The sequence below is a fragment of the Manduca sexta genome, chromosome 23 (genome assembly GCF_014839805.1).
Source record: "Manduca sexta isolate Smith_Timp_Sample1 chromosome 23, JHU_Msex_v1.0, whole genome shotgun sequence".
Taxonomy (NCBI): Eukaryota; Metazoa; Arthropoda; class Insecta; order Lepidoptera; family Sphingidae; genus Manduca; species Manduca sexta.
In genome coordinates this window covers 15,999,481-16,015,121 of record NC_051137.1, presented here as the reverse complement: position 1 = coordinate 16,015,121, position 15,641 = coordinate 15,999,481, and the positions used below count along the sequence as shown (strand labels likewise).

The 15,641-nt window shown below is 34.4% G+C and overlaps 1 protein-coding gene across 1 annotated transcript; it reads left to right on the top strand.

Moving 5' to 3' along the window:
- Window positions 1-3,761: 3,761 nt before the first annotated feature.
- LOC115448460 lies at window positions 3,762-4,390 on the top strand. Its single transcript, XM_030175897.2, has one exon. The coding sequence runs from the start codon at window positions 3,889-3,891 to the stop codon at window positions 4,258-4,260; it is 372 nt and encodes a 123-aa protein (XP_030031757.1). The 5' UTR covers window positions 3,762-3,888; the 3' UTR covers window positions 4,261-4,390.
- The last annotated feature ends 11,251 nt before the right edge of the window (window positions 4,391-15,641 follow it).

Genomic DNA, 15,641 nt, shown 5'->3' with positions numbered 1-15,641 from the left:
CAGGTCAGGGAAAATTATATTGAGTTATTCTACTCAGTATCAGCCCGGAGTCTGGAATAATTGTAACAGGTAAATGGCACTAGGCTCGCCGTGTGTAACATGAAACTGAATATTTGCCTATCCCTAAAAGGGAAAAGGCGTGAAGTTACGTTCTTTAGTCTTATTGCAGAGTATGGACTGTCGGGAGGTTGGAATCCCGAGTCGGCTAACATTTTGGTTTGGCTAATATTATTTTACTAATATTGGACTCTACATTAAACAGGCCGATATTCAAATTAAACCATACGCAGTGAAAATATATGTTACGTAGACTCCATTTTGTACTGGTTGACTATAAATTGTCAGAGCATAATAGTGATTTCATTTTGTGGTTTCTGTGATATTTTTCGATAAGTATTATAGGTAATCGGCTGGGTGGCCTCACCAGCAAATATAATCTGATTTCCGAAACAATAGTGACGATTCAATGTTTGTTTTTCCTCAAACAAAGCTGACATTCAAAGAAATGTTACTCAGAATTCTACGAGTATTTATTCGGACGACAGAAAATGTGTAAATTTTCAGAAATTATACTTTTCTGTGTTGATTTTGTGTAATTGTAGATAATATTTCGAGAATATTTTTCCTGCCTCAACTTGATTAAATGTTAACTCATGTAAATAAAAGTTGTTAAAAAAATCGCAGAAAATGCAATGAAATAAAAACAAAATTTCTCTATAATCAACTTGTTACGCCTAAATCAAAACTAATTTAGTGGCTGCAGAATTATGAATATATAATAAGAAAATTATACTTCAGACTATTAGGTAATGTAGGATTTACCAGTCATTTTGATACAACGTTCCCCCCAAAATAACGTTCGAAATTCAAAATGATGAAACAAACATAAATAAACATATTTCTGAACGTAATAAACATTTTCTATTTTATTTATGATTTTTAACTAATATAAAATGCTATGTTTATGAGATAGAATGTCAAAGTCAAGGTGACGCGATATTGTATTGTAAACGACAACGATTAGAGAAGCAATTTGCGTGTTGTTTTTATTTTGATGTAGAGTCATTAGCAGCGGTGATGTCCCCACGAACAATGTTAGATGTTTTTTATTTTTTATTATATATTTTAGGCGCAATACTGTAAACAAACACTTGATAAGTGTTTAAGCATTAGATTTTTTTATCACTTAAAATAAAGCCGTGACATATATAACAGTTGTTTTTTTATAGTAAAGATAAATATTTCAATTATTATTTTATTTTGTACGTAGTATTTTAAATGTTATATTGATCCGTGTCAAACGTGACTTGGACTGTTTTTAACACCTAGTTATTTTTGTGGGACCAAATGTCTAGTAGTCTAGTTGAGTAATTAAAATGTAAGGTAAATGATTAATTAAATAAATTAAAGAATGTATGAAGAAAATGTTTTAATTAGTTACCGACTCCACAATTGGTAACGAGTATATATTATGTATATATACCTGTATGTCTAATTATTTTTTTGGTTATTATTATTATTATTTTATTTCTTTGAATGACGAGACGAGTTTTCCTTTCGCCTGATGGTAAGCGATATGACCGCCCATAAGTAGGAGAAACACCACCCAAAACCTTGAATTATAAAGTATTGTTTGGTATTCCACTGCGCTCACCATTTTGAGACATGAGGTGTTAAGTCTCATTATATCCAGTAGTTACACTGGCTACAATGTCCTTCAAACCGGAACACAACAGTGAATACACACTGCTGCTTGGCGGTAGAAATAGACATTGCGGTAGTACCTACCCAGGCGGACTCTCACATATGAGAGACCTACCACCAGTAGATTAGTAGTATTAATGGTTTTTGATGACGGTTTAATTTCATGTTATTTTTTATTTGAATCCAGATGTTAATGCGTAGTGTCATTACGCGTAATTATATGCCATTACAGTTTAAATCAGTGTAATCGTCACGGTGATGTCCCTGGCAATGGGCCTGCGATTAGATATATTGTGATAAGATTACTTGTGCTATCAAATTACCGTCTGATTTAATCTATAACTAAATAATATATGTGACCTCACGAGTTAATACAACCTTTGTTTAATAATAATAATCTCAGCCCTGTATTACATACTGTCCCACTGTTGGGCACGGGCCTTGTCTACTACTGAGAGGGATTAGGCCTTAGTCCATCACGCTGGCCTAGTGCGGATTGGTAGACTTCACACACCCTCAAAATTCCTATAGAGTTCTCAGATATGCAGGTTTCCTCACGATGTTTTCCTTCACAGTTAAAGCAAGCGATAATTCACAAACCTAAATCTTTGTTTAGTGTAAAATATTTTAGTAATTTATGCAATGTAAGTTTTTTTGTAGTTTTCTCTTAAAATGTTCTTTTTATAATTAGCTTGTCAAGATTTATTATTTGTCACTTTATTGATAAAATTGCATATGAATATCATATTTTCCTAGAGATATTTTACTTAGATTAGAAGCATTGTCTACATACACATCACCTTTTTTTTTTTTTTTTTTTTTTTTTGTTACTGACATACGTTTGTTAGCCTGGCAAGGGCCGGCTTATACAAACACACCGGTCTTGCGGGTGCGTGCTTTAGGCACTGCGAGCCCTTAAGTGACCATGCTGAGGGCGACCCTCTAAAGGGTCACGACCTCGGCTCAGGACGGCCACTGAGAGAAGATGTTTTGGGGACATCAACGTTTATGGAAACGCGAAAGGTGCGAAAACGACCTAACAATCTAACATGATTACATCGGCGTCCGGGCCGGAATTATCAGAAGGGTCGGGAGGACGGGGGACGCGGCGAGGTCCTCGGCGGCGAGGACGGAGCAACGGTCGTGTGGAGTGTTTGAGCTTTTTAAGCAGCTCGTGCTTTCTACGTATTGCCAGAGTGATATCGTCCTCTGGATCTGATAGGATACACATCACCCCTATTTCTTGTTCATATATAGCCACATTTGATAACATATATAATAGGCAAAGATAGAACACCCACATTTTACTGGCTAAGTTAGGTTGTTAATGAGCGGTAAAAATGTTTAATTATGGGTATGCAGAGGATTCATAGACAAACTTCATATAAAGAGATCTACTTGTGTGTCTATTCTATGAAAAATTGATCTCACGGCTTTTCTTTTGACGGCCGGCTTACAGTTTGATGCACAATTGCGGCTTTATATTTAGGTAACTACAGCTTGATTATTCAATGCCTGATATTTCCTTATAAATTAAATATTATTGCGTTTAAACCAAGGTTTTTTTGTATTTTCAACTTTTTTTTATGAGACCATTTCATGCCATTTTTTTTTATTTCACAGATCTTAATATTTTTCTAAATAAAATTTTTATTTGAATAAACTCAACTCTAAAGACAAAATTTTACATCATTGCAATACAAGTTATCAAAACAAGGAAGTTGAATGTAAAAAATAAAGGTGGTCATGTTTTTATTATCCTAAAAAGCCTCCATATCTATAAATATAAACAAATCTAAAAATCCACTTGGATTACATTTAAACCGCAACAAAAACTATTATAAAGTTTTTACCCATTCTCCATTATAATGGGGAATAACTCTATAACAGCATATCGGACAGATTCACACGCTCAGGTGATGAGAGTTCGTTACTACAAAACAAATCTCGTTCCACGTTCCGTTCATCAATGAGTGACGCATAGAGGGGAGTCCCTATCAGTCCGCGGGTGTAGACGCGTGCGCCGCCGCATATAAATACCGCGCAAATCAGCTTCAATTCATTCGCTAACACGCAGCGGTATAGAACACTTATAAATTCAAAAATCGAATTACAAATTTCCAATTCATAAATCGAATTGCACTTTTTAAATTCTAATTACAAAAAACAATTCCATTTTTAAAAATGAAGAAGTACTCGATCGTCGGAAACAAGAAGAAGGTGACCATGGAGACTAACGGCTCTCTACTCAAGGTGGTCGGGAACAATTGCATCGTACGCGTCGGCGTCAACCAGGGAGACATAGAAGTGATCGGAAACGATTGTCGCGTCGAAGTTGTGAATAACTACGGTGTGATTAACCTGGTGGGCGGGAATGGAACAGTGAATATTGACAAGCGGTGGCGTGGAGACAGAGTGAACTTGCTTGGTCCCAGCTGCCACCTCATGGTCGCGGGCAAGGAGAAGTCAATGCCTTCGTACGAGGCTCAGCTATCGCCGTTCAGCAAGGACCTGGATGACGTCATCGAGTCCATCTTCACATTCGTGATGCGGTGATGGATTGTGGTGTTCCAAAAGGACTACATTTTTGTGAAAATGTGCGCAGTGCTTCGCGTTTTTCGGTGCTTCGGGCCAGATTTGTGGACGGAGGTGTAACAAGTTGTGATAATAAATGCTTTGAGATTTATTTTTTTTTTTTTATGTAGCGGAAGATGTATGTAATCCCCCGCTTTAATTGACCTGTCAGCTAGTCATTCTTAGAAATGATATTACCTCATACAATTAATTTATAAATTCTTAATAGGTATTTATTTTCTAAGTCACGAACTCACGACTTAGGCAATAAAACATTAAAATTATATTACTAAATACTTTTTTCTATTTAATCTAGATATGCAATGGAGTATTATAATTTTTATTTGAATAACATTTTTTTTCACAAAATATTCAATAATTTATTTATAAAATATTTTTTCTTATTGAAATAGATATAAAAAGTTGGAACACTCCATTAAATAGACAAATGTATAATTAAGAATATTTAAGGTTACAAGATTGGAAGAATATACACATGTAATAAAACAATAGAGCTTGTCCGTATGTCAGTCAATTTGCTTTCTTATCACGTAAAAACGTTCCTATTACTATGTAAGGCAAACACTAATAAAAATATAAAGACAATAAAAATACAAGTTAAATGTTGGACATGAGTTAATAATGCAAATAAAATGCAGACAAAGTCGTAGACATAGCTAATGTAGAATAAACAGTACTATTTAAATTATATATTATACAGGTGATTTTGGTATTGCGCTATCTAATATCTATCTAATTATTTAAAATAACACTTTACAATAAGTTACTCGAATTGTAGATGTAAAATAAAAAAAAAAGTTTCGAAAAAAATATATTATTAAAAAGTAATTTTAATTTTACACGCACTGGTCAGAGCGCATCACTTTCAGCTAGAAACACACTCACGCACACATCATTTTCCCACTAAACTACAAAATAGTCAAGAAATTAGGAAATAGAAATCGGGATTTTCGTCGAAAATATTTGTTATTCACGGATGATTTGACATTATCTTAGCAGACATATAGCCGAATGTGGGCTCATTTAGTAACGCAATGTAAATATGTTCCTATATATATATTTTAGGAACCAACCTGCATAATAATATCAGCCCTGGATTATATACTGCCCCACTGCTGGGCACGGGCCTCGTCTACTACTGAGAGGGATTAGGCCTCAGTTCACGAAGCTGGCCTAGTGCAGGTTGGTAGACTTCAGATACCTTCGAAATTATAACCTGCATAATAAGAGCATAAAAAGAATACAATATCTAGGTACCTACTTAGTAAATACGTAATAATTTGTACGATAGATACATTATGTGAACGCTTCAATAACATAGTGATAGTAATTATATCTAAGCACCAATCTATTAATAGATTGGATACTCAGGTCGGGCAATACAAATTATGTAGTTTCCGATGACACTCGAGACCCGGTTTTGGAAATATGGCCCATACGAACTATGCTAACTCTTGTCATTAAAAACTAATATTAAACATCAGATGTTACTTACTATTTGGCACACCTCTGCCTAGCCCATTGGAGACATAGGCGTGCTTATAAAATGAATGTACAAAACAACCCACGTCAAACAGCCAGAAACAGATGTCTCGTTTAAGATACTTAAAATAAATTATGCACAATTGTTCTTTGCTACCTACATAAGCTTGTGACGTCACATATAATTTAAGTTTATGTTTTATATAAAAAATATTATTAACAACCAATTAAGCAGGCGTGTTACCTGCAATGGATTACGAATAGTGCTCCCAGAGACTCGCCCAGTTTCACCGCTCGGTGTCATAAAATCTTTTCACTAATTATTTGCGAAAAGTAGTGAAAATGTTGGATACTTGGATGTTTGTTAGAAGTAAACGCAGAAACAGCTAAATGGATTTGGATGAAATTTGGCACACGGGTAGACCACATTCTGGTCTAACACATAAGCTTTATATCCCAATAATTTGTTTTTATGGGACATAATAGATTTTTTAATCACATTCTTAAATAGATGACACAGCTCGCGCTACGAGCAGTGTTTAGGGACTTTCGTTTGATTTTCACGTGGGCGAGGTAACATATAGTATATTGTAATGTTAGAAGCTACACTTAGGTACGCAGATTATCCCAACATGCAGTAGTGTGCCGGCTAGTAGATATTTTGTCCATTATGGCTTACAGGAAGAACATTGATGGGGACGAAGGCGGGATAGACTCTAATCGATTGTGGAAAAGTCATTGCATCTAAACCCTAGCTAAGTTGTGCGAACAGGAAATACTGGGGACTTTCGCCTTACCAGCACCACAAATATATTTATAGCCTTTTTCCCTTTTCAGGTATACGTCGATGTGTTGTCACGCTCACAATGCGTCAGCTATGTTGCATCCATGAAATAGAGAGCGAGCATATTTCCCCAACATAATTCCAGACTCTAAGCTGATACTAGAAGAAATAATTATCATTCCCGATTTGCGAATCAAACGGCTCAGCTTGAGACATGTAAAACATACGCAATACAACTATGCTACCGAAGCAATACTTTATTCTTATGCTCTGTGACCAAGACAGACTAGAGAAATTTGCGTCTTACACGTATTTATGTATGTACATACACAGGTCTCGGTGCTAGGATCTTGTTGTTTCTTGTTTTATATCCGGCTCATCATCCGCTACACCACAGAGGCTGTGAAGATGAATCATTAATCAATAGTCATGGGGTTTTTACAAAACGCACACAGATCACGCTTTCATCCCAGAAGGTTTAGGCAGAAGTGCGACAACGCACCAACTTTGGGTGTTCCTTCCATGTGATAGGGGGCGGCCCTATTGTTATATAGGGCACAAATTTCAGACTCCGAATGATACTGAGCAGAAAAAAACCAATATCACTTGGCACGGCATTCGAACAAGGTGTTTCAAAGCGGTATTCATAATGCGCACGTAATGCAAATACGCCATTGAGGCTTTTTGAGCAAGGATATCCTGAAGAGTAGCAATATTACCCAAAATCTAAACATGGGAATTCCAAAATGAGAATAAAAAATTTCATGTTGATAAAAATTGTAAAAGTCAATTCATGGTTTCCCTTTATTTATCATTTGGATTATTCAAATTTTTTACTGGAAACGTCTTAGTGATATATAAAATTCAATATGTAGTACGTCAAATATAACACTGAACATTGTAATACTGCGATAAAATTACGCATTGTCATACGTTCACTAAGTACTAATGCATTATTGCCTGTCAATTTCAACTCATATTTGGAGCAAAGCGTATAAATGACACACTGTTCTTCACATAACTTTCCTCATTGTAAACGATAATTTATCATGATTAATATACTGAGAATGAATGAAATTGTTCTTAGGCAGCGATAAGAAAATTTAGTCACGTCATGAATATGATTTTATTATTTAACATCCGATACTGGAGTTTGACACTCTCGTGTTGCATTTAGACAAGTGTTTTATCGAAGGGCTAAAATGGCCGTAACTACTATCTACCTTTGGTTATGAATATTCCGTCCTGCTGCTAAGACGAATGTCCGCAGGTTCAAATCCCAAGGGCACACACCTCTGACTTTTCTATAATCATGTGTGTATTCTTTGTGAATTTATCGTTCGCTTTAACGGTGAAGGAAAACATCGTGAGGAAACCTGCACATCTGAGAAGTTCTCTATAGAAATTTCGAAGGTGTGTGAAGTCTACCAATCCGCACTAGGCCAGCGTGGTGGACTAAGACCTAATCCCTCTCAGCAGTAGAGGAGGCCCGTGCTCAGCAGTGGGCAAGTATATAATACAGGGCTGATATTATTATTATTATTATTATTCCGTCCTGCAATGTGGTAGGCGAGGCCCCATATCGGGTACATTGCATTTGTATTTTACCATATTAACAGTAATACCTATTACTTGCTCTATTCTGCTGCTGGACACGGACATCCTTTGCTATTGAAAGGAGTTAGATCTAAATCCACTTTGCTGGCTAGGTACGGGTTAGGGAAATTTTGTTTAAAATTTTTAAGTAATTTTGCTCGCGATTCCCCGACGTATGTCGGTTTTTGGGGTGAAAACTGCCATGTAACCTTCGGGTATAATGTAGTTTCTTGTGGAAAATAATTCAGAATCAGAGCTAAAGATTCAGAAGATATTGATAGAAATTAGCGCGATTATAAAACAAAACAAACTAACAATCATTTGAATCGTTTAATGGGAACTGAACTTTGCACATCGTCATTTTACGATTAGGTCTATTTATTGTTAGATTTATGATGACAAATTATTGTTGCCAGTTATAATGTGTAAAATACTGTTGGATTGTCATCTTGCTTCTTGTTTACTGGCAACACTCTCTCTCTCTCTGGTTCGCCTCTACACCGAGCGGACATATGTCATAGTGATTTATAAATAAATGTTATCCATTAATTTCCTAATCATTTAACATTTCGCCTTATATACCAACATGTGCAAAGTTTCACCCAAATTAATTCAGTGACTATTAGCTAACGAACATCCAATCATTCTTATAATACTAGTCAAATTTGGTAAATTGTAAACCATACAAACAAGCACTTATCCAAATCACCAAATGATAAAACTTTTATAGGATTAAGACATTACGTGACGAAGGGCAGTTACTGCTATCTAGTTAACACATTCACTGTAATTACAGTTAATTTTAACTTCCATAGTAGGGTGAGTATGTTTTCGGGGTTTACGAACTTTTAGTAACTTTACATTTGGTAGCTTTAAAAAAAATTTTTTCAGACAAAATCAAAATCATTTCACTCAAACATGGTTGTGTTGGAATAATATCTTTGAGCAAATACCGATCAATATTACTAAGCATCTATTATCAGCATTATCTACTCCTAAGCAATTAACAAGTATTCTCATGTAAGTGACTTATCTTTTTGGGTATAAAAATGTCTTTAAGCCCAAATTGTGACCGTAAATAATATATTATGTGCAACATGTTTTATCGGTACGGTATGAAAATAATACTTTCAGTTAGAGTAGGTAGTTACAAAAAATATTTTTATTTGTTTTCATTATCTATATAATTAGGTAATATATCACAGATATTTATTGAATTTAGAAAAAACTGTCATTAAAATATTATGTTGACTATTTTTCTAACTATTTATATATATTGAGAAGTGGGAACAGATTATTATAAAACAGAGTTCCTCAATCTATCTTTTTATACAAATTATCATTTTTATGTATGAAGACTTCTCTTTTCTAATCAGCAATGATCCGCAATTTCCTGTCTAGTTTATCTTCCTCGTATTTAAGATAAAATGTAAGTACAAACTACGTACGATGATTCATTGCATTATTTAAGAAATCGATATCAAGCTATTCAAACTGACAGTTATTTATTACGGCTTTCCCTAGAACTTACTTGAGATACGTGAGAGATAGTTTTGTCAAAGAAATCTGCATGATGTTGATAAGTTAGTGATATTTTAAGAATAGATTAAAGATATCTATACAGTTACTATACTATCGTAGATTTTAAACAAGATTAAACAGGGATGTTATGGAATAAAAATGTAGGAAAAGGAATTATGTTTTGTCATCATTAATAGTAATTCTACATAAAAAGAAACCAGTAGGAATCGTGTTATATGGACTCTTTGCCACTGATTGGAAATAAATTACAAAACCCAGTTATTAAAGTACTAAGTTGCTACATGCATCTTTAGCTCTTGGCACAGCTCTAGCTTATTTGAACAAAATTTAAAAGAAAATATAATTATTTAAATAATATATAATAAATCTTATATTGTTCGTTTATGATTAAATATAGTTTTTTAAAATAGGTGGGTAATAATCTGAGATACATTTGACATCTCCAGACTATACTTTTTTGTGCAAAATCGAGGTCAGATTAAATTGGATGGTAATACTCATAGGATTTTCAGGCGCACGTAATAATACTTTAAACTTTTAAACATTTAATAATGCTATTTTAATACCACCAATATTAACCATTATGTATTGACGTAAAAATCCATACACCATTTTCATACACAATCATGCTAGAAAGTCAATTAATTGCTTGCAAGCATCAACAGCAATACCTTCCTTACTTCCCATCAATATGGTTGTTTTTGGCGTAGCAGTTTCAAATATTGTGTCAGATGCCTACCTTTCACCTTCAGCTCTTTCGTCGGAAACGAGTAAATCCCCTCAGACGTAACGTTGACACCTTGGACTAATTCCGAGTTTGTATTTCGATGACCTAATGGTATATTAAGTAGAACAATAGGTGAAATTGGAAACACTGTTAAGGATTCAGTATAAAAATACGTTTAAAAGTCACGCGGACTCGGCACCAGTCTTGTTTTGACCCAATCAAGGTCTAAAAACAAGTCACGTAGACTTGTGGCCGACAGTTTTGTCTTAACCTAAGTTATAAATCTTATGTTTACAGTGTCAGAAGCTACAAGGAATTGCATTTTACTATACTGAGACTAAAGTCATTTGTGAACCATCCAAACAAAATTTTGCTTGGGATCGCTATAACAATTATAAAAACATTCACAACAACCCTTTCTTTTATTCAAGGAAAGAAACGCATTATTGCTTTGGGATGAGTGGAACGTTGATTTCACCGGTCTTACGGCCCAATATCGACACTTGGGAGTATAGCATCAACCGAGCGATTATTGGACCAGGTCCCTGACCCTAACACAGCCTAGACCGGCGTGCTAACCAAAACCTGGCCTCCTTCGCTAAGATGGTAACTCTGCCGATTCCTGAAAAGAAAAAAGATGAACTACAATGTTTAAATATAGAATCTCTGTCCGCCATGTTTCTTTTCGTTCTATGATAGTTGACCCTATGGCTTCTAGGCTTAATACTTCGACAATATCCAAAAACATATCTAAACAAGGATGATCGAAAACGAAGGAAAAATAACAGTTGAATCATTACTACTCGGAACTATATGAAGTACGCATCATGAATTAATTATATTAACAATGCTGCATATTTATTTAAATCATGTTAATTGACGTCGATAATTCCTTCGCTCTATGACAGCGAGGGTTCGATGATTATAATTAAGCTTTAATAATAATACCTGAGGTTTTAATACTGCGGACATTCGTTTCGTTCGTTCTACTCACAACCAGGCTGTCCTACTATTTGGCTTTTGAGTTTAAAAATTGATTAACAAATAGCGAACTATATTTTTTGGGTATAGATTCAGATATTATGTCATTCAAGATAAATTATGGTATAGAGAAGGCCTGATCTAAATGGACTATATAAGAGTGGCAGCGCATATGTCATTTATAAAACGAGATTGATTTAAAGCATTCATCAATAGTTAATTAATTTTGACAATATTTTTGAGGCAGTGATGCCGATTTTATCTCTTTCAAGTTAAGTTAGCAAAACGTATATTTTTTTAAATACTGTTAAACGAAAAACTTCTGAAAAATTTTAACCTCACCTGCCTATAAACATAATACATTTTTGATAAAATATGGGAGTATCTGTAGCCGAACTAGGAAGAACCTGTATTTTGGTCTACAGCACTATTCCCCTGGAGATAGATAAGTATCTAGTAGTGTCTAATTTAATAACTATTTCATTACAATAAAGAAACTCATTTGTGTACAAGTCATAAATAATAAATATCTAGATATACGTATCTTCTAATATTTATTTAGGTTACCTACACTACGCGTTTTTTATATCGATAGATTTTATCGCCTTTTTAATTGGGTTAATTGGGGAAATTAGAAGTTAATACAAAGAAAAACAAATTAAAAAAAATAACAACGTGTGGTTTAGATATTATATAAAAGAATAGGTATTCGACGATTAATTAATTGATTCAAATTGATTGGTTATTTAAATATCTATTCTACGTTATTTATAATTATTTATTCGCATTTGTTATTTTAACGATAGTAATTAGGTAAAATGTAAAGGAGAAAAATTGTATGATAACTCTAAACTATAGGTATATTCGGCATATTCTGTTTGCAATTGTGTAGACTCTTATTACAGTTAGGTACCTTATTGGCGGCAATAGGTATACTGTTCACAGAAATAATATTACCTATATTAATATTTTATGAGTACATAGATGTCATTCACAAGATTTCGTATTTTTTATTACGTTGCTTTGAATTCCAATACATGACCTGTGATAACCTATTTCTTACAGTTTATAACTTTCTATAATAAAATTACTTACGCACTGGTTTATCGTTGAATTATTGGAAGCGATAGATAAGTTTCGTCTTGGGTTTTTTATAGTGCTTAGGAAATTTATCGACTAAGAGTATTTGAAATGTAAACGACAAATATCGACTTTACAGGAGAGATGAAAAACAAATAGTACGTAACAAGATGTAATTACTTTTGCGCTTTTTTCTATTACTAAATGGTCTAGATAGATGCTTTTAAAATTCTGTAATGTAAAGATAAATTGTAAGACTATTTCTCAAAATAAATGTACGTGACGAAATAGGTTTAGGAAATATTACGAATTTGTCTGTCTCATCCGAATTTTTTGTTTGTTTTAATATCTTCAATATATATATATTATTCGATAGAACGAATCTAGTAAGTTAAACAAATAAAAAAATAGATGAAACATACTATTTTATATATTTCGTTACATTCCTCTTGAAAAAAACTCCTAATGGTCCAGGTAAGTGTCGCTTTCCGGGATCAGGCTGTGTATATCTGGCTTCAAACAGGCCGGCATAATAATGCTGACTGGCAAGAAAGAGCGATATTTTATTTGAACCACACTTGCCATCAGGTGCAATGAGGTTATATTGTTATGTTTGTATAATAACTATAGTAATGACTGGCTGCTTAGTAATTCTAATCCATCTTGGTGAATGTTATTGCATTGTTTGGAACTAGTTTGAAATTTTTATTCTTATACCATTATTACATTCAGACGTAACGCTCGCCATCTTGTGAACAACCTGTTCCTATCTCCATTCAGATTTAGATAATATAATCTTTAATTTATTATCACATTGATATATTGTCGGACATTAAGTGCGTATGCGCCGTTACCTTGACAGCAACTGCAGTGTTATAAATTTAGGGACAACCATGGAACATAAAAACATATTAGGGAATATTATACATAATAATATCAGCCCTGTATTATATACTGTCCCACTGCTGGGCACGGGCCTCCTTTGACTACTGAGAGGGATTCAGGTAGGTCTTGAAAATGTTTTCCGCACATTTACGGCGCGCGAGTTTCTGGCGGGAATAAGCAGTTACGAATAATTTCTTAAAAAAATGGCATTTTCAGTATGTAATAAGGACTCAATATCAACATTATAGAAAATTATAAACAATCCAAGTTATGTTAACATATTGTAGAAATTATGTTATTTTTTTTCTATATGTATAACAAAATTCGAATAGATAGCTTCCAAAAGTACCGTTCATGCGTCGCGTCGTCTTGCTAGGGGCCACAAGGCGTTTCAAGTTACGCACACATGTAAAGCCTGTACGAATGATGTCAATCTACCTCAATGTTCCGTGGCGATAATTATTAATATTAAGTACACAAACATCGAGCTAGTTCCGCATCATTTATTGCCTAGCAACAAAAAAAGGCGGCGATTAAGCGGCGATAGCCTAGTTGGTTGTGGAACAGACTGCCGAGACGAATGCCCGCAGGTTCAAATCCCAAGGGCACACACCTCTGACTTTTCTATAAAGTTATGTGTGTATTCTTTGTAAATTGTTGCTCGCTTTAACGGTGAAGGTAAACATCGTGAGGAAACCTGTACACCAGAGAAGTTCTCTATAGGAGATTCGAAGGTGTGTGAAGTCTACTAACCCGCACTAGGCCAGCGTGGTGGACTAAGGCCTAATCCCTCTCAGTAATAGAGGAGGCCCGTGCCTAACAGTGGGACAGTATATAATACAGGGCTGATATTATTAACAAAGAAAGGATAAAAGATTTCTTCAAAGACACGAGCCAAGTCTTTTGTATTTTAATAATTAGCATAGAACAAATTATTCCATTAATCGTCATGTACATACATCTGTTATTTAAATTGTGAAATGTATTATCAGCAAATACTTCTTGGAAATATTGGTAAAATTTTCCACAGAAATTATTTAGAGTATCGTCGCGTTTTGCGTCAATTGTAGCCAGTGTAGCTACTGGACATATAAGACTTAACATCTCATGTCTCAGAACGAGCGCAGTGAAATACTGTAATTCAACGTGTTGGATGCTGTTTCTACTGTTTATGAGTCGTAATGCTTACCATCTGTCGAACGGCAAGTTCATCTCGTCATTCAAAGCAATAAAAAAACTCATATAAATCCGCGGTTGATTGTTGAATGTAAAAAGCCCTTTCTTCCCTTCTTAGCATGTCAGGGGCCTTATTCTCTATCCCGCACGTTATTTAAACGGCGTGTAACAAGCACGTAACACAACGCATCATGTTTAGGACTATAGAAATTTGGCTTACAGAATTTCCACGCACATTTCTTGAAGATAACATGACACGGCCGCGTTACGCGCTTACACTATCGTACAGAATAAGGGCCCAGTATAATCCTATGTTAAAATCAAAACAGATTTTTATGTAATAGAAAGATTTTTTTTTATATTAAAGTTTTTAGGCAAATAATTCCCATTAAAACTCCTTGTCTGGTCGCCCCACACCGATAATTGTTATGGCGGTTATTAGGTAAATGGTCATCCACTCGTCCGCGCTTGTGTGATACACGTCGTGTATTAAAAATGACATTGTTTTTGGTACAATCGTCCACACAACTGTTTCCCTTTTATGGAAATCTTCAAAGGGTTCGAATCAGAAAAAGAGCTCGTCGGACGTTTAATAATGTTTATTGATTATCTCTGTAATTCCATGTATTATAAAACAAAGTCGCCCGTCGCGTCTGTCTGAACACAATAAACTCAAAAACTTCTAAAAAGATTTCGATATAATTTGATAGTGTACAACTAATAATTTCTATAGATTGTCTTTTTAATATCACGAATTATGCAACAAAGTCCTGTCTATCTGTTTAAAAACTTCTAAACGGATTTCAATAAAATTTTATATGCAAATAGTTTTACAGTCTAAGAGGGATAAAGGCTTTTTATCTGAATATATAGCCGGTCTTTTATGTCGTAAAAATTGCTTGCGCCGGCGCACCTGCGAAAGGTAGTTAGGTAATAAGTTTCTCGAAGGCGAGAGTGTGATTGGGAAGGTATGTATGATCTATTGTCTTTCTTTGTCTCCAAGTAACATTGTTTTCCAGTTTGAAAGGCTATGATATTCAAGAGGTTGAAAATCCTCCTTTAGTTTTAAACGTGGTTTTATTATTTAAA